This window comes from Gymnoscopelus braueri (genome assembly GCF_963280865.1).
Source record: "Gymnoscopelus braueri genome assembly, chromosome: 2".
In the NCBI taxonomy this organism is placed as follows: Eukaryota; Metazoa; Chordata; class Actinopteri; order Myctophiformes; family Myctophidae; genus Gymnoscopelus; species Gymnoscopelus braueri.
This window is the reverse complement of record NC_137604.1, coordinates 31,532,722-31,550,828: the sequence shown is the minus strand read 5'-3', so window position 1 is coordinate 31,550,828 and position 18,107 is coordinate 31,532,722. Positions and strand designations below refer to the sequence as shown.

Genomic DNA, 18,107 nt, shown 5'->3' with positions numbered 1-18,107 from the left:
CAATCACAGTCCTGAATAGAGTCAGCCAATAAAGTCAGCCAATCATATTACAGCTAGTGGTCATCACAGTGATGGAAGCTCACTTACAGAAAGGTATAGACAAAGATTGTTAATATAGAAAGATACACATTCTCCATTGGAGCCACTAGAGGCGAAGTAGTACACAAATCCTACAAATGGTCTCCTCAGTAGGCGTGGTTGTCTTCTCCCCCGACCATCCCACCACCCTCCCCCTCCCCTCTCCCTGGCTGACAACGTCATGTGGATGTGTATTTGTGTATTTTCTTTATTAAAGAAAATAAATGCTTTACATGTTTGAAAGTGCACTGTTATTGGCAAAGATGATTTTAAAGAAACCCCAAAAAAGTCTTATCTTCTGCTAGATATGCTCCTATTCTGCTCAACATTGTAACAGGTCCTTTTATTTATAAGGTATATATTTTACCACTATAGACTATAATGTGTTTAGCATGAATGTTTAGCAAAATGTCATGATTCCCAAATCATACCCATCAACCAAGACAGTTAATAATGGAAAATGATATTATTGAAATGTCCATAATGATTTCACGTAGGCCTACCACATTCACATATAGAATCTCAGTTTATTAGTTTTTATGGGGACAGAGCATAGAGTTCAAATAGAGTTCAAATCTAATATAATAATACAATATAATATAAGGGACAGACAGAGCCCTCTATGTCTCGTCCGTCAGACTGCAGATGGACTCTTCAGATATCTTCCCAGATCTCGCGAGAGTGTGTTGCATAGAGAAAGGTTGATAACAAAGTAGATTTTCTCCTAATTTGTGTCACAAAAAAAAAAGCCATTTTTGTATGAAAATCGTACATATTTTGTGTCTTGTGACGATCGGGTCCAATATTTAGTTCAGTGACCATGGAGCTAAAGAATGGTTCAGAAGCTGTGTTCACGTTCACTCTTCCATTGGAATCAATAGACTCCAACTTGCTTCCTGTCTCCTAAAAAGGTGTCCACCTACGTCACGCAGAAACTAGGAGAAACGGGAAGTAAACCGGAGAATGCGCCTCTTGCTATTTTCCTCTTGGGTATAGATTTACATTGAATGTGTAGGGGTTAGGGGTGTACAATGGTGGCCAATCACGGTGCAGGGTTGGGGGGGTACAATGTTGCAGGATTGGGGTGCAGGATTGGGGGGGTACAATGGTGGCCAATCACGGTACAGCGAATGTCGATGTCCAAACCTCACATATAGGGGCGGTTGCACCGCCCAAAAATGTAAACAAGACCTTCCTTATTCTTTTCATAATTTTTTTCATGTTACTTCTGATTTTCACTCTTACCCCACAAGGCAAAGAGATGATTTTAATTTACCTTTTGGTCGTACTTCGAAACCTAAATATTTCATCACATTTAGAGGCCCTCAGTTGTGGAGCTCTCTAGATGCATCACTCAAGTCTTCACTATCCTTCTCAATATTTAAGAAACATTTAAAACAATATCTCATTTCTTCCTTACTGTATGTAGTCCATTGATTTAGTCATCTTTACAAAATTGTTTATTCTTTTTGTTTGTCTTTTTCTTCTTTTGAGCAGTTTTTGTGTTTTTATTTCTTTATTTGCACCACTGCTCCCCTTGGAAACTTGTATTATTTTGTATTGTTCTTATTGAACTTTTAATCCTGTTGTTTTAATGAACTCTCCCATGAAGGAAAGGATTCCAAATAAGCCATCCGGCTTCTTCCTTTCCTTGCACAGCAAATTGTCTTTCAATATGTATTGTTTCTATATTTGTTATAACAATGTGCTAATAAACTAAACTAAACAAGATCAAAATTATGATAACAAACATGTTTCTCTTCAGTTCCATCATGTTGAATGTATGACTGCTATTGAATGTACTATGTTGGAAATAAAACTTGTTCTAGCAATGAAATATTTCACTGTTGACAACAAGGTCAATATAAAAAAATAAAACACATTTCAACAGAAACTAATCTGACAAGTGTTTGATTAAATTTGTCATTACACATTTAGTACAGATATCGAATAGTTTAAATGGGTAAAATGTAGCTGGCAAAAGAACAACAATTCAATTTCCCAATTTAAGGTGCTTATTTTGCTGCACCTTAATTGTGCCTCAATATAAAAATTCTGAACATACCGGTATTACAATACAAGCTATACAATGCAACCGAGTAAACAATGGTTCAACAATTCAAATGTAGGCCTATATAATCTTCCCACTCACCATATTAAAAAGTTTATTTCATACACACAATTTCTACATCCTATAAGGCCAACCAAACATTTTATATAGGCTTTTTTGGGGTTCTGGTAATAAAGGAACTTTCATGGAAATCCTGTAAAAGGAAAACAGATCACAGTCCTCTTAAAGGAGTAGTTCATCCAAAAACATACTTATTTTATATCAATTACACAACCCATGAGGCCTTGAATTCATGAAGATTTTCTTGTTTTTGTAGCATTCCTAAGCCAATAATAAGATGAGTCCCACTGAGTCCCCTATTGACCGATGACCCGGTCATCAAATGAATGGCTCAGGAATGCGACAAAACAAAAGAATATGAATTTAAATAAATACATCTACTGATGCACAAACTTGGACACATCATCAGTGTTGTTTCCTGGAATCACTGGGTGTTTCGGGTCTCGCAACAGACACCCTCTTCCAGGCGACCCGACAGAGGCTGATCAGACCCCGGTCTGTGTCCAAGTGGCATGCTACAGCCCCTACTGTCTCATGAGGGGAGTAAGAGACGGTGCTAATGAGGGGGTTAGGGTTTAGGGTGGCAGGTGAGATGTTAACAGCAAGTTTTGGCGACACTAAGAGGCTCTAGGGCCTAGAAGAGGGTGTCTGTTGCGAGACCCGAAACACCCAGTGATTCCAGGAAACAACACTGATGATTGCGAACGCGGAAGGAGGCGCGGCGAAGCCGCGCCTCCGCCCAAGTGGAGCCTACTATGAAACTCTGCTCGGCTTGTGAGTGTGTGTGTGTGTGTGTCGGTGTGTGTGTCTGTGTTCATGCACTACCTAGTAGAGGGCGCCAGAGTGCAGCGCCAGAGTGCAGCAGACACAGCCTGCCACACACACACACACACACACACACACACACACACACACACACACACACACACACAATTTTCGAGCAGTCTTTCCACCTCCGAGTACACCGACCCGCTGGGCCAGGCTTTTATTTTTTAGCAAAACTAAGCAATAAAAGCCTGGAGATCGAGGCGAATCTGCGTTCGCCTCCAGCGTTCGCGCGTCTTACTTGTGTGTCCAAGTTTGTGCATCAGTAGATGTATTTATTTAAATAGACTACGCCTACAGTATGACAGTGCCTAGAGTCTAGGCACTGTGGGTTGACTCCGGGCCTGGCTCCTCCTTCGTCTGACCAGAAGTGGGCATTCTTCTGTGCGTTGCGTCGTCATCATTGCTGCTAGGCAAAAAACGTCTCATTCTACCTTGATGGATTTTTTTAAACCCTCCTTGCAGGTTTTACTGCAGTCTGTAGCTTTTGGGTTCTTCCTCTCAGAAGAAATGGTTTGGGCTGCCAACCCACTCCACCCCGAGTCGCCGTCTCTCCGGCCGTCCTCTGTCTCTCCAGATGTCAATTTAAGTCTTCATGGGGTGAGTAATTGATAGAAAATAAGTAATTTTTTGGGTGAACTACTCCTTTAAGGTAGCCTACAGTATGACATGGATATACTCTGTGATCCAAATATGAATGTGGATATGAACCTATCTATAAATATGTCAATGCCAGAAAGTATTCAATGAGAAACACTATTTTACTACTTAAGGGATATTTCACTTTCAAAAAAACTTTTGGTCATTTTATCATCTACTCAGGCTTTTGTGAGCCCCCCAGACCGTTTTTAAGTTGCTTGATTCATTATTTAGATATTTGATATTCATTTTATCAGACACGCCCCCTTCCTATACAAACCCATTGTAACTTCAAACTCCATTTTAACCATGTTAGATTCATCAAAAACACCCGTCCTAGGTTCTGGTGACTCACCCTGCCCTCCTAATGGGTGAGGGGGCCGTGTTTTTCCGATTACTTTTACTTTTTTCATTAATTGTATTAATTTTTTAATTGTATTTTATTTTTTTCATTTTCCCAAAAAAAATTATTTTTAAAAATGAAAAAAGTAATTGAAAAAACACGGCCCCCTCACGCATTAGGAGGGCAGGATGAGTCACCAGAACCAAGGACGGGGGTTTTTGATGAATCTAACATGGTTAAAATTAAGTTTGAAGTTACAATGGGTTTGTATAGGAAGGGGGCGTGTCTGATAAAATGAATATCAAATATCTAAATAATGAATCAAGCAACTTAAAAACTGTCTGGGGGGTTCACAAAGGCCTGAGTAGATGATAAAATGACCAAAAGTTTTTTTGAAAGTGAAATATCCCTTTAAGGGGAACTCCACTGTCTAGGCTATGGACCAGAGCTACCTTCGGCCTAGCCACCCTCAGCGACACCACGGCTTACCACCGCCCAACGCTGCTGTTTCTGGCGGTGCTCGCCAGGCACATCAGCTTAGCGGCCTTCTTCCCTCCTCCTCCCCGATGGCCAGGCTGTCACCTCCCCTGCCTGCACAACCGCCGCTCCCGAGCGGCAGATGGGACGACTCCCCGGAGGGCAGTGACTACTCCGACAAGGACGTCGACGGCATGGGTGAGGAAGAATTAACATCTTTCCAGGACTCCAGGGAGGTCGTCATGAGGATCCCTGTCCATGACACCGCCCCTGGAGCCACTGCAGGGGTCCAGCCTGGGAAGACGGCCTCGCCTGGCTCCCCCCTCCTTTCTGGGTTGTCAGGCCTGCTCGCTCTCCAAGAGTATGGAGATGCGGACACTGACGCCCCCAGCTCCAGGCCCCGCACCGACAGGTCTACGGTCAGAGGGCGCTCCTCCTCCCGCCAGACCAGGGCTGACCGCCCCCGCACCTCCTCAGCCCCGGTAGCCTCCGGGGAGAGACTCCAGGAGGAAGGGGGCAGCCGCAGACAGGCCACGCTCCCGCCTCCCCCCCCCAAGCCTCAACGCCGTTTTCCTCTGGAGGGCGGCAGAGCGCCTCCAACGAGGGACGGTATCTTGTCAACAACTCTAACCTCGCCTGCAGGCCTGGCCAGGATTGCGGAGCCGAGGGAGGACCGGATGTTGACATGGAGGAATACTCACGTGACCAGTCACAAGACTTTTCCGATTTCCCCGACCAAACCCTTGATACTTTCACTGTCTCCAGCGGGCGCCGCACGGGCCTGCCGGATCACGTGACGACATCACCAGTCCCCATGGAAACGGGCACGTTGTCTGCAGGGTTGGTGACGTCAGCGCCCCCTCCCAACCCGCTTGCTCGGTGTTTAGCTCAATGGAGAGCTTGCAATCTAAATCCCTGGGCACTACGTACTGAACAAAAGGGATACAGACTGCAGTTTTCTGCAAAGCCACCCATGTCAGACAAAATGTTGTTCTCACATGTGACGGGCAAAGCAGCCATGACTTTGAGAGAGGAAGTTCACTCTCTACTGAGCAAGGGCGCCATTAGAGAATTATCTCCGAACCAGAAACGGCTGGGGTTCTATTCAAAATATTTTCTGGTGAAAAAGAAGTGGGGGGGTGTACGACCCATTCTGGTTCTGAAGGGCCTCAACAAATACCTGACGACTTTCAGATTCCAGATGTTGACGACCGCGTCGCTGCTGCGGACGGTGCGACAAGGGGATTGGTGGACCAGCATCGACCTCAAGGATGCTTATTTTCACATTCCAATTTATCCACCGCACAAGACATTTCTGCGCTTTGGCTTCGAGGGGCGGGTGTACGAGTACACAGTCCTTCCTTTCGGCATGTCGCTGAGCCCCAGGGTGTTCGTGAAGTGCACCCAGGCGGCCATAGCTGCACTGAGGCAGCAGGGAATCCGTCTGTCGACTTACATAGACGACTGGCTTCTCAGCGCAAACTCGAGTCAGGAGGTGGCGCGGCACATGGAAGTGGCCGTTTCCCACCTGACGTCGCTGGGTTTCACCAACAATTTCCAAAAGAGCGTTTTGGTCCTGTCTCAGCGGACCACCTTCATAGGGATCTCGCTGGACTTGACCACGCTCACAGCTCGTCTGTCCCAGGACAGGATAGACAGCTTCCTGGCCTGTGTGAGGTCGTTCCGCGTGGGACGACAAGTCACATACAGGTCATGCATGCAGGCTGCGGGTCTCATGGCTTCGGCCATCCACCTGGTTCGCCTGGGGAGGCTCCACATGAGACCTTTCCAGAGGTGGATGCGGTCTCTCGGAGTCCCACCCACCCGGGGCTCTTGGAAGGTTACGGTACGTGGACACACTCAGACCGTGGTCAGACGCAGCCTTTCTGTACAAAGGGGTCAGAATGGGCGCTGTGGTCTCACGGAAGGTCATTACCACGGACGCCAGCCTCATGGGGTGGGGAGCCGTCCACGAGGGCCGCTTGGCCAGGGGGGTCCCAGTCTACAGACGGCCCACATCAACTACTTGGAGCTGATGGCAGACATTTCGAGGCTCATATTCGGGGCTGTCATGCTGTCATGCTTTACGCGTTCCCTCCACTGGAGCTGATCCTCCCAACGTTGGAGAGGGTCAGACTCCACAGACTGTCGACGACGAGCCCTGGCCCCTCCCCCGATCATGAACCTGCTGCGGCAGGCAGGGGACCAGATTTTCCAACCCCACCCTCAGGACCTAGACCTGTGGGCTTGGCCCGTGAGAGGGCGACTCTGAGTTTGTGTGGCCTGCCCTCTGATATGGTGGCTACCATCCAGGGTGCCAGGGCCAGCTCCACGAGAGCGGCGTACGACTTGAAACGACTTTGAGTCTTGGTGCTTCGAGCAGTCGCCGTCGGTGGTGGCTATCCAGGTGTGCAGCATCCTCATTTTCCTGCAGGACAAGCTAAAGGGTTTGACTTTTTCAACAGTTAAAGTGTACCTGGTTGCCATTTCCGCTTGTCACAAGGGTTTTGGTGGCAAGACGGTTGGCAAGCATCCTCTGGTGCGTAGTTTCATGGGCGGCGCAAAGCGGGCTAAGCCGATTACCAGACCTCTGTTCCCGGCTTGGAACTTGGCAGTAGTGCTGGACGCACTCTGCAGCCCTCCGTTTGAGCCTTTTGAGTCTGCCGATCTGAAGGTCATCAGTCTCAAGACGGTCCTCCTGGTGGCCCTGTCGACAGCTAAACTATGCACACGCTCTCTGTTGCGAAAGTTCAGGGCATACTTGCCAGCACTGGCCTATATATGGAGATCCCCATAAATGGAGAAGATCGACCTACGAAGTCTGACAGCATAGAATCTCTGTAAGGGGAGATTCTATGCTATGATTATCAGTTTCTACACTCTCGGTGAGCTGGGAATGCATGAGGTTCTCCGGCGACGGCAGGAGGGTTTTGCTTAAACGAAACCTGGCGTTCGTACCTGGTGGTGGCCCATGCCCCGGTCGAACTGGTGGTTTTCCATCCTTGAGGCTCTACTGTCAGAAGACGGCGGCCGGCCGGTCGTAGACGCAGCTTTTTGTCTCCTATGGCCAGGGTCGTCAGAGGAAGGCGGTTGCTAGGGCGACGCTTTTTAGATGGATCGTGGATGCCATTAAGCTGGCCTATACTAGTGGTGCTGCCCCAGTGCCAGATGGACTGAGGGCTCATTCTTTTTTTTTCTTTCTTTTTTTTATCCCACGATTTTGTAACCCTATTTTTTACACCCAGTGCCAATTGTCTACAGTATGTGTCATTTCTATGGAAGTGCGATACTACACTTACCACAGTGCTGAATGATTATACCTTGTTGAACATTGTGACTCATTGAAGATGTCTGAAATAATCAAACACTAAAACACTGAATGCTGATTTATTCAAATGGTCACACATTTAGCTAAAACCATAAGCCTTCCACAATAGTACGACTTTTAAGCTACAGTTCCTCACAAACTAATCAGCTACAGTATAAGCAACTGCCATTTTAGCAACAAAAGTTAGAATTGTGTAATTAGGCTACTCACCTTCAGAAATAGTGTTATTCAATATAACTTGATACAGTAAAAAGAGATACAATATGATTGTGAAAAGCTACAGCCAGTGAGTATTTATGAGACAGTGATGTTGATCACTATCTGCATTGCACAGCACTACCGTAGCTTATAACATAAGCCCACACTTGAACTCACATAGCCTATATTAAACACAGAGCAAGATAATTATAATTCATGATCCTAGATTCTGCATTATTGCATTATTATCATTAAAATAATATAAACAATATGCTATTTATAATTATGAATATTTCTATCTATCAAAAAGTGATGTGTATGTTTTTATACAATATATTAAATATAAAGTAAAAATTATCACAAATAGAAACTTTTATAAAGTTTATCAAATTGATTTCAATATTTTGCTATTCTTTTTTTTTTGTTTTACAAAATATTGGTCAAAACATTGGTAGTCTCAGATAGCCAGACTTTCAGACATCTCCGCCTACTGATAAGTCTGGTGATGTTCTAATTCTGTGTGGCCTAGAGATGGGTGGTAACAATTCAGAGATTTAAAAAACCCTACATTGTCACCGGTCGCCTTCACCGGCTGGCCAAGCCCATGCAATGAATTTATATGTTTCCAGACAATTGGTACGGCGGAAATAGGAGGAGATATCCGATCGTCTGGCCACGAGACTAGAACATCAGTGGTCTAGGACTCTAGGGCTCTCCATAATAGGGTTTGGTATTGGACCCAAAAACTCTGGCATTGGTCGGGATCTAATAAACGTTACATCACACCAAATCCACCTTTTCTGTAACATACCCAAAGTGTTTCCAAATGATTTAGCTCAAAACTAGAAATGGAAGGAATTGTTTCTATAAACCACACTTAGTATGTTACTCTCTTTTTCTTAGACCTTTATAACAGCCTTGCCAGTGTTGTCACCCCTCAGCATTCCCATGAAGGCAGCAGGCATGTTGGAGAAGCCTTCTGTAACATGTTCAGTCCAGTTCAGTTTACCCTGAGAGGAAAAACACAAAACCGATGCACAGACACGCAGGAAAACGAATACTGTTAAACATGACCAGTATGATGTGTAACTTTTCATATTCATCATCAAACCTTTTGATTGACTGGTATGGTACAGTCTTTCTTAACAACCAATGCAAGACCTGTCTGTATCTGAGGTTTCACCTGAGAATGTATTTAACTCTTTCATTTGTCTAATTTAACTATATAATTTCTTTGCAAGCAGCAGGGGCTAGATTTTGGAAATGGGAATGTGATTTATAACACATAACATAGTTTAGAAATACCATGTTTACCCATTATTTCAAAAGGTCCTAATAGTGATTTTTGAGAATTATTACTGACTAGATCTAAAGTATATGGGTCAATACTTTGCAACCTGAGAAGTCCAACCTTACCTCCTTTATCCAGGCCATTATTCTCTGAAGAGACTCATGGAATTTGTGCTCCCAACGCGTGACAAGGAATCCTTCCATCCGGAGTTGCTTGAAGACCATATCAGATTGGATATATGGACCTAACACATAATAATGAGAGCATTAAATGGTAACCCCCCAGAAAAAAACATCTGTCACTTTCATTATTAATTATATTTTGTAACTGCTAAAAAGACAAATGTTGTGAAACTTGCCAAAGAGTGAAGTTACAGAAGTGCGACATGGATTCATGCCAAAAAGCATGAATAAAAGGTGTGTATTCATAAAGTATCTATCACTGCGATACCTTTCTGAGGAGAGGTTTCATTGTATGTGGAGATGGAACCACACACAGCAATACGGCCAAACTCTTTCATAAGAGGCATCACCACACTAGAGAACTCACCACCTACCTAGAGAGAGAGAGGAGGGAGTGGTAGAGGGACAGAGATGGAGGGGGAAAAAAAGAGAGTGATGGCTGTAGCTGGATGGCCTTTTTCCATATTACTGCACTATGTAGATAGGCTACACGCCATCTATAATTGCGTGAAAACTGTTATCTGTGATCAGTGAAATTTTATCCACTGTCAATCTCTCTTTCTCTCCAAGAATTAGACTCACATTGTCGAAGTAGCAGTCATATCCATTGGGAGCAGCTTTTCTCAGAGTTTCCACCAATGAAGAGACTGTCTTATAATTAAAAGCGTAGTCAAATCCCAAGTCCTTCAGATAGGCCACCTTGGCATCAGTCCCCGCACAGCCAACTACTGTACAACCCTGTTAAAAATGTCCAAGAAACACATGAATTATTTAGAGGCATAATGTACTGTGTGGCTTGGTCTCTGCATGATCACAATCCACACCAACACTATCATCAACATTTGCAATTTGGTGGAAGCTTTTATCCAAAGTACTAAGTAAATTATATAATATTTTAATGTCAGCCCATACATAGATATAACATTTTATACACACTGCTGCATGCAAAATGAAACAAAAATCGATTAAAGTGTGAAGGTAATAATGAATGCTATAAAGCAGCCTCAGAGCAATCTCCTCAGAAACATTTAATTCAGCTTGCAAGCTATTTTAGAATATAATTGACACATTTGGTGGTGGTTTGAAAGTGCCATGCCTTAATCTTGCCAATCTGTCCCACCACGGACCCCACTGCTCCAGCTGCAGCGTTAACCAGCAGAGTCTCTCCTTCCTTAATCTCACACACTTCCTCCAGTCCAAAAAGAGCTGTTAGACTGAACAGAGAGGGAGGGAGAAAGAAAAAAAGTGAGTCATTTGAGATAATGTTGGGAATGTAGGGTCAAGAGTTAAGGACTTGATAGGCTATACTCTGTTGCGCATGGTGTCACACGCAACAAACACATTGCATTGTGAGCTTGTAGATCGACTATATCCGGTACACAACACCGGTGTGCAACTAAGTATAAAATCCAAAGACAGCTGTTTGATCCCTTTGTTCAGTGCTACATCCACCCATCCAACCATTTGACCTTACATCCATTTCACTTACCCAGGCATGCCTATGGTCCCCAAGGCCAGGGACACAGGGAGGTCTTGGGGCCAGTCGGGCAGCAGAGGGGTTAGCCCACTCCCGTTGCACACATGGTGGCTTCTCCATCCACACATTGCCACAACATAGCTCCCCACTTTGAAACTGGGGTCGCAACTCTGGATCACTCTGAGAAACAGAGAGGACAGGGTTGGTCAGAAGGAATGAACTGCAGCGAAACACATTTACAGAATAGTGGATGGAATAAATCTGACTGACTGACTGACTGACTGGCTGGCTGGCTGGCTGGCTGGCTGACTGACTGACTGACTGACTGACTGACTGACCTGACTGACTGACCGACTGATTGGTGACCGCCTGAGTGACGGACCGACCGACTGACGAATGACTGGCTGACTGACTGGATTTCTTTCTATTAATTAGTTGATTTATTTATTCAAACTAGAATACCCCAGTAACACTACAGCAGTGTGTGTGTGTGTGTGTGTGTGTGTGTGTGTGTGTGTGTGTGTGTGTGTGTGTGTGTGTGTGTGTGTGGGTGTGGGTGTGTGTGGCAGTTGTTTCCTGTTCAAATGTCAGTTATGATTTCCCAACTGACATGTTGACAAGTGCTTCCTTCTTCAATATCGTTATAAACGCAATTCAGATCACATTGCTTCACATTGCATAATACATTTTCAGAGGCTGCCAGTGACATGATAACCTCTTGTCTAATTTTGTGGACTTCTGGAGACACTACTATATTTAATATTATTATGAATGTTAAAGGTAGGGTAAGTGATATATTTTGGTTAAAACAAAAACTTTTTCATTAAAAGGTTAAAGCACTATATTGTGATAGTAATTATTGTTGCTATAGAGCGTTTGTTCAATAGCAAGGGTCTCTGCATCTCTCCAGATCTTTAATAAACAGAAAATAAATGTTCAGGTGGGTGGCCAATCTTCAGCCAATCAGGACAAAGTACCCATTTATCAGGTTCAATTGTGTAGTGTTCCAGTTCCAATTTTGTCTGCTCATGTCTTTGTGTCATCACTTCCAATTCCACTTGTTTAACCCATTCAGACCTGTTGTAACCTACTAGAAGTTCTGCCCGCTACGCGGGCAGAATTCTAGTACCCCCTAGTATTCTAGTACCCCCCCTAAATAATTTTACTCCCAGGGGGTCCGCGGACCCCCTGGGAGTCTTGGGGACCCCCACGAAACATCGCAGACCCCCGTGACACATCGCGGACCCCATCGGCTGTTTTTAGTTTTTCATGAAGAAATGTCCCCCAAAAAAGTTTTTTTTTTTTTTTTTATAATTTTACTCCCAGGGGGTCCGCGGACCCCCTGGGAGTCTTGGGACCCCCGCGAGACATCGCGGACCCCCGTGAAACATCGCGGACCCCATCAGCTGTTTTTTTTTTTCATGAAGAAATTTCCCCCCAAAAAGTTTTTATTTATTTTTTAACAATTTTACTTCTAGGGGGTCCGCGGACCCCCTGGGAGTCTTGGGACCCCCGCGAAACATCGCGGACCCCCGTGAAACATCGCGGACCCCATCGGCTGTTATTTTTTTTTCATGAAGGTGGTTGCTTGTTGCTTGGGGGCATGCACGTGCACACATAGACATGAAAGGGGGCTTGAGCCCCTGCCCTTTTACCTGTCGCTAAAAAAGTGCCCTCTCCAGACTGAAAAAATAAAAATAATAAACAATAAATGTATTTCAAATACCCCTAGCAGCCTAACGGTAAGGCCGATGGAAATGCCAGTGGATGTGTCGGATGCAGCTCAAAGCGAACTTTACTCAGGTATCTAGTTCGTCGCCGTACGACCTTCCTAGCCCGTGTTATTAAAGAAAAACGGGCGACAATGGCCAAAATTCGATCGAAAATCGGCGATCGAAAACCGGCGAAAGTGTCCGTTTTCAAGATGTTTTGGCCATTATCTCTGGAACAGAAGGACCAATCTGCTCAGTTCAAAGCTTGCTGGGTGCGTGACTTTGAGGACATTAACCACGCAATGATACCTCTTCGGATTTGTCAGGTTTTCGGGCCTAAAAGTATGGTAATTGTTTGTTTAAAAAAAATCCAATAGGTGCCCTTTTCAAATTCCAGCCCCTGCCTCTCCAAATCCTTCTGCACGTCCCTGCTTGGGGGTGGGGCGGGGAGGACAGCCATGACGCAAGGGGACTTTTGAGATCGCCATCCCCAAAATAGGTTGACTTATTGGGATACATGCGTGTGACTGTTCGCCCCTGCCGGTTCTCTGAATTTTTATTTTTAAATAGGCTCTGTCATGATTAATTGACCACACATATGAAGTGAAACAACTAAATTCTATCCAAACGATATGTTATAAGTGAATTCCGTGCGTCAAAGAAGAAGTTTGAGAGCGTTTAATAAGCGAAAATAAGAAGTCAAGGCACTCGCACCCTGACTCGCACACCAACAATGGCTGCCGTTCGTCTTTTTCAGGCTGCGAACTCGCCACCTGATTGGCCAACTTTTGCTGTCAATCACAGAACGATGAGCGACGTTGCCATGTCCAGGTTTTGTAAGCGTGAAGTGGGTGTAAATTGGTTAGAGAAAGTGCGTCCACGCATGCGCAGTGCGCAGCTTTGTGTTTTTTCATGAAGCTGGTTGCTTGTTGCTCGCGCACGATCTGGCAACAGCGGTGCATACGCATGCGCAGTGCGCAGTTTTTGACAACACATGAACAAACAGCGACACAATCCGATTGTAAGGTAGATACGTTGTTATACCTTTCAATCCGGGAGCCACGTGTGTCTCGTTAGTTGTTGCTATACATATAGCAATATATATTATTTATTTTTTTAGTACGAATTTGAACGTTTTCAGAAAACTTAGGATAGGTTTTAGAAGGCGTTTTTAGTATCGGCCTCAGGTCTAAATGGGTTAATCTGTATCATGTGTGAGTTCTCTACCCTGATTGGATAAAATTGGTATCCCGACTTCAAAATGCATTTTCTGTTTAATCAAGAGCTGGAGGGATGTGGAGACTCCTGTTGCTGAACAGACACTCTATACCAATCAGTACTATAAGAATATAAAGCAATTTAACATTTATTTTAACCAAAAAATATCACTTACCCTACTTTTATGTATTGTTGATGGTTGACGTTAAGGTTAGGCATGTAGAGGTGGTGGTTAAGGTTAAGGTAAATGTTAAGTTTGGGGTAAAGGTTATTGTTAGTTTAAGTTAGTGGTGTGTGTGTGTGTGTGTGTGTGTGTGTGTGTGTGTGTGTGTGTGTGTGTGTGTGTGTGTGTGTGTGTGTGTGTGTGTGTGTGTGTGTGTGTTTGTGTGTGGGGGGGGGGGAGTGCGTGTGCGTGTGTGTTTTTTTCCCTCTTTTTTGTTCATACATGCAGTATACCATATATGCACAGTGGGTCACCAAGGTTGTATTAATATTGTTGTTATGTATTGTGGGTGAGTGACTTACTTGGCAACTTGACCTCCAATCATTACATCCCCTTCCCTCATTTGCGTTCTGCTGTAAGGCCTATACGGGAAGGCGCAAACCCAGTTAATCCATCAACATTTTCATCCGCTGGTAATAATGAAATGTGTGTGATAACTTTGAATGTTACCGAATTTAGCAGCCTAGGACTTAAGGTGTGTGTGTGGCATGGTCTGTCTCACTCACTAGGGTGTGCAGTGCTTGAGTCACATTCCAAGCAATCCAATCCCCAATGAATTGGACCACATAACTACGGTATCATTACAAAAAGAGGCTGTAATCTTTTCCATACATGCCATAACAGGGGACAAAACACCACTGATAAGATGTGGCCTACCTCATCAAACAAACACAGCGCACTTTCTCTCCCATAGTGAACTCTATATGAACTCAGACACAGACACAATGCAATCAAGGGGAACAACAGACTACCCATCAGACAGAAAAGAAGGCAAGTTAAAATAAAACTGTTATGTTTTGTTTAAGTCGCCTAATTGTTCAGCTGGGGAATTAAAAACATGCATTAACTCAGGGTTTTGACAAGCAGACTTTGATTTTTTTTTTTACTATAATGATAATGATTAGAGTAGACAGACAAACCTCATATATGGGTCCACACTCAGGAACACAGCCTCCAAAAGGACTTCTGAAACCACAGGACCACATACCTGTTACACTCAGTCGTATGCTATACATCTCTGTTATAAAACTCTGGTTACACTTTTGTCTTTAGTCACAACTTCACAAGCACATACTGTAGGCTATATACCATACTTGACTTTAGTGTTTCGTCATTAAAACATAACAGATAGTACTGAGTACTGACCTCCTTGTTCGGGGTCAGGAAGCTGCTCCTCCTTCAGCTCAAAGTCACTGAGTTTAGGTAAACCCACAAAGTGGTGTCGGAGAGTCCAGACTTGTGCTACAACCATGGTGGTGGTGGTCCTTCCTTTAATACGGGAAGAAATGACAGAGATGAGGAGAGGAAATTAAATGTGAGCAGCAGGAGATAAACTAAAGCACTGCAGTTGAGTGTGATGTAAAACGGAAGAGGAGGAGATGGTGTAGAACCGAGGAAATGGAACGGGCTAGGCGGTCCAGTGTGTTACATCATCAGTGTGCAGACTAGTCTGATGTAACTCTGGGTTTGCGAGTCTTTAAGGCACTGTTTCCCAAACAGTGGGTCGGGTCGGGAGTCGGGACCCATTTGTGGGTCACGGACCAATTTTTATGGGTTGCGAGTAAATATGCCCTTTTTTTTGTTTCCTATATTTATATATAAAATATATATAAAAACATATATATATTATTTCAAGTTTGAACAGTCACGACTTATCAAAAAATTCTAAGAATTCCAACATTTTTCTAAAGTATTTCATAAATGAAATCAGGAATTCAAACAATTACCAAATAAATACAAAAGATTTGTAAGAAGTGAAAATAGCAGATCTACAAGGTCACAATGTGGTGCGAAGCAAAGCCTTGTGAGCTTGTAGATCTGCTATTTTCACTACTTTGGGTCCCAGGCAAAAGTCTAATTTCTCTTTTGGGTCTCGAGCTAAATGGTTTGGGAATCACTCACTGCTTTAAGGTATGCCATAGTAAACGACTTTTAGAATGATTGGTCAGTTGCTGCATGTAAATAATAACGTATCCCCTAAATGTATCCCGATCATGATCTGAACGACGAGGTAAACAATAAACATCCATGGTACCTAACCGACCGAAGCATTTAAACACAGTTTACTTTGTGCATGCTCAGTTTGTCATAGCTGTAGTATACAACCCTCGTAGACGTATTTATGATTCTGACATTTTCAATCTAAACGTCAGAATCATAAATACGTCTACGAGGGATATAGCCTACTACAGCTAAGTTTGTCAGTTCTTCTGAGTTCTGACCATAGTGAAGGCTTCTGTTCTGGCATATACGGTACCTCCGTCACCGATAGCTCTGGTCCGGACTCGGGAGCGAGTTTCTCTCTAACGCTCAGGAACTTTCTGACTGTAAAGTGCGATGTCTAACTGCAATAAAACATAAATGATATAATTTCGCCATTCACCACTAGGTGGCGCACTTGAGTAAATCAAAGTTTCTCCGTCTGGTGAACATGTTTTCTTTTCTGGCTAATAAAATGTGGATTTTATTCATAAAAGGTGGGGTTCTGGGATGCTTCCCACCGCGGAGAATAGGATTTCAACATCATAAATTTCGGCGAAATTATATTATTTATGTTTTACTACAGTTTAAACATCGCACATTATTACAGTCAATGTGACACTGTGGCAGAGCATGAGAACTCCTACTTTAACTTGTCTTGCAGCTGCAGTATTGATTGATTGATTGAAATTTTTATTAGGCAAAAGAATGTAAAACAACACAGTTACATTTGTAATACTTTTGTCTAAAAGGTCCGACCAAAAAAGTCCTTGCAGTCTTGTTTCCGTTGGGGTCCTTAGTATTAGCACTTTAATAGCTACCCAGGTAGCAAATCATGTCAGATTTCTAGCGTGACAACGTCTCCACGCCCCGCCGACCGGAGCGTCCGCTCGTCGCGACCCGACGTCTCCACGTGACGTCCTTGATCAGCGTTTACCGTGCGCAACGCCGAGCGCACACCAGGCGTAGCGCTGGCGGACCGGGTGGGTCCGCGAGCGTCCGAGTAGTGTAGCGCTGTCGTAAATGACCCCCCCCCCCCCTCATATATTGCGAACCCCCCCTCGTATATGACCCCCCCCCCATTTATTGTAACCCCCCCCTCCTCCCCTCCCACATATTTATATATAAACACATTCAATAAAGGAGCACAGATGTGAACTTAAGTTTGTTTTCTTTATTAAAATAGTAAAAGAAAGTTACAAATGGTAAAGCAATCACAATTGTACACGTCATGTTCTGTAATCACAAGGCAGGATGATGTGTAGGCTATCACAGTTCTCTTGGTTTCTCTTGTCTGTAACTACAGTCAGTGGTGTAAAGTAACTAAGTACATTTACTCAAGTACTGCACTTACTGTCTTACTTACTGGAGTATTTCCAATTTTCAGTAGGCCTACTTTTACTCCACTACATCTCAGAGACAAACCCTTGCACTTTTATTTACTGTACTATTATTTGAGAACCTTAGTACCCACTTCAGCCCTATATACATGTCAGCCATTTGAAAATAGCAGATCTACAAGCTCACAATGGGTTGCTGTGACGCATTGTGAGCTTGTAGATCTGCTATTTTCAAAATATTTATATACATTTTAGACCATAACTTGTGAAACAGGACATTGTGCATAATGAGTACTTTTTTACTAATACTTTTGTACTTTTACTCAAGTACATTTTGAATACCGGACTTACCACAGTGACGATATGCATTTTCTCAATATGGCAGACAAGCAGTAAAATAAACCTCACAAAGTGTACAATTTACAGTTAAAATAGTAATTTTACCATACCATAGCAGCAGTACCTACGCCTCTTATTCTCAAGGACAAGCGGAATATAGGCTACTGTAGATTGCAGAATGAGCATGATTACCAAAGATATATATAAAACCAAAATCATCAGTTATACCGTTTAGTTTCCTGCTGTAATAAAAGCCTTCCATTTGCTGCTTGCAGTAGGCTACATGGGGGAGATTATTTGGATATCCTATTTCTTTGGTATAAAAT

General features: G+C 43.7%; 1 protein-coding gene across 1 annotated transcript in view; it reads right to left on the bottom strand.

Moving 5' to 3' along the window:
• Window positions 1-15,456, bottom strand: part of LOC308097085 (prostaglandin reductase 1-like) — a 68,661-nt gene extending 53,205 nt beyond the window's left edge. The window contains exons 1-9 of the mRNA XM_080444681.1: window positions 15,269-15,456; window positions 15,043-15,088; window positions 14,425-14,484; window positions 10,982-11,149; window positions 10,589-10,706; window positions 10,075-10,230; window positions 9,761-9,866; window positions 9,436-9,554; window positions 8,032-9,029 (exon numbers count right to left, since the gene is read on the bottom strand). Coding sequence (XP_080300807.1) covers window positions 8,919-9,029; window positions 9,436-9,554; window positions 9,761-9,866; window positions 10,075-10,230; window positions 10,589-10,706; window positions 10,982-11,149; window positions 14,425-14,484; window positions 15,043-15,088; window positions 15,269-15,374 — 990 coding nt within the window. The 5' untranslated portion in view covers window positions 15,375-15,456 and the 3' untranslated portion in view covers window positions 8,032-8,918. The remainder of the gene's footprint in view (window positions 1-8,031; window positions 9,030-9,435; window positions 9,555-9,760; window positions 9,867-10,074; window positions 10,231-10,588; window positions 10,707-10,981; window positions 11,150-14,424; window positions 14,485-15,042; window positions 15,089-15,268) is intronic.
• Window positions 15,457-18,107: the final 2,651 nt, after the last annotated feature.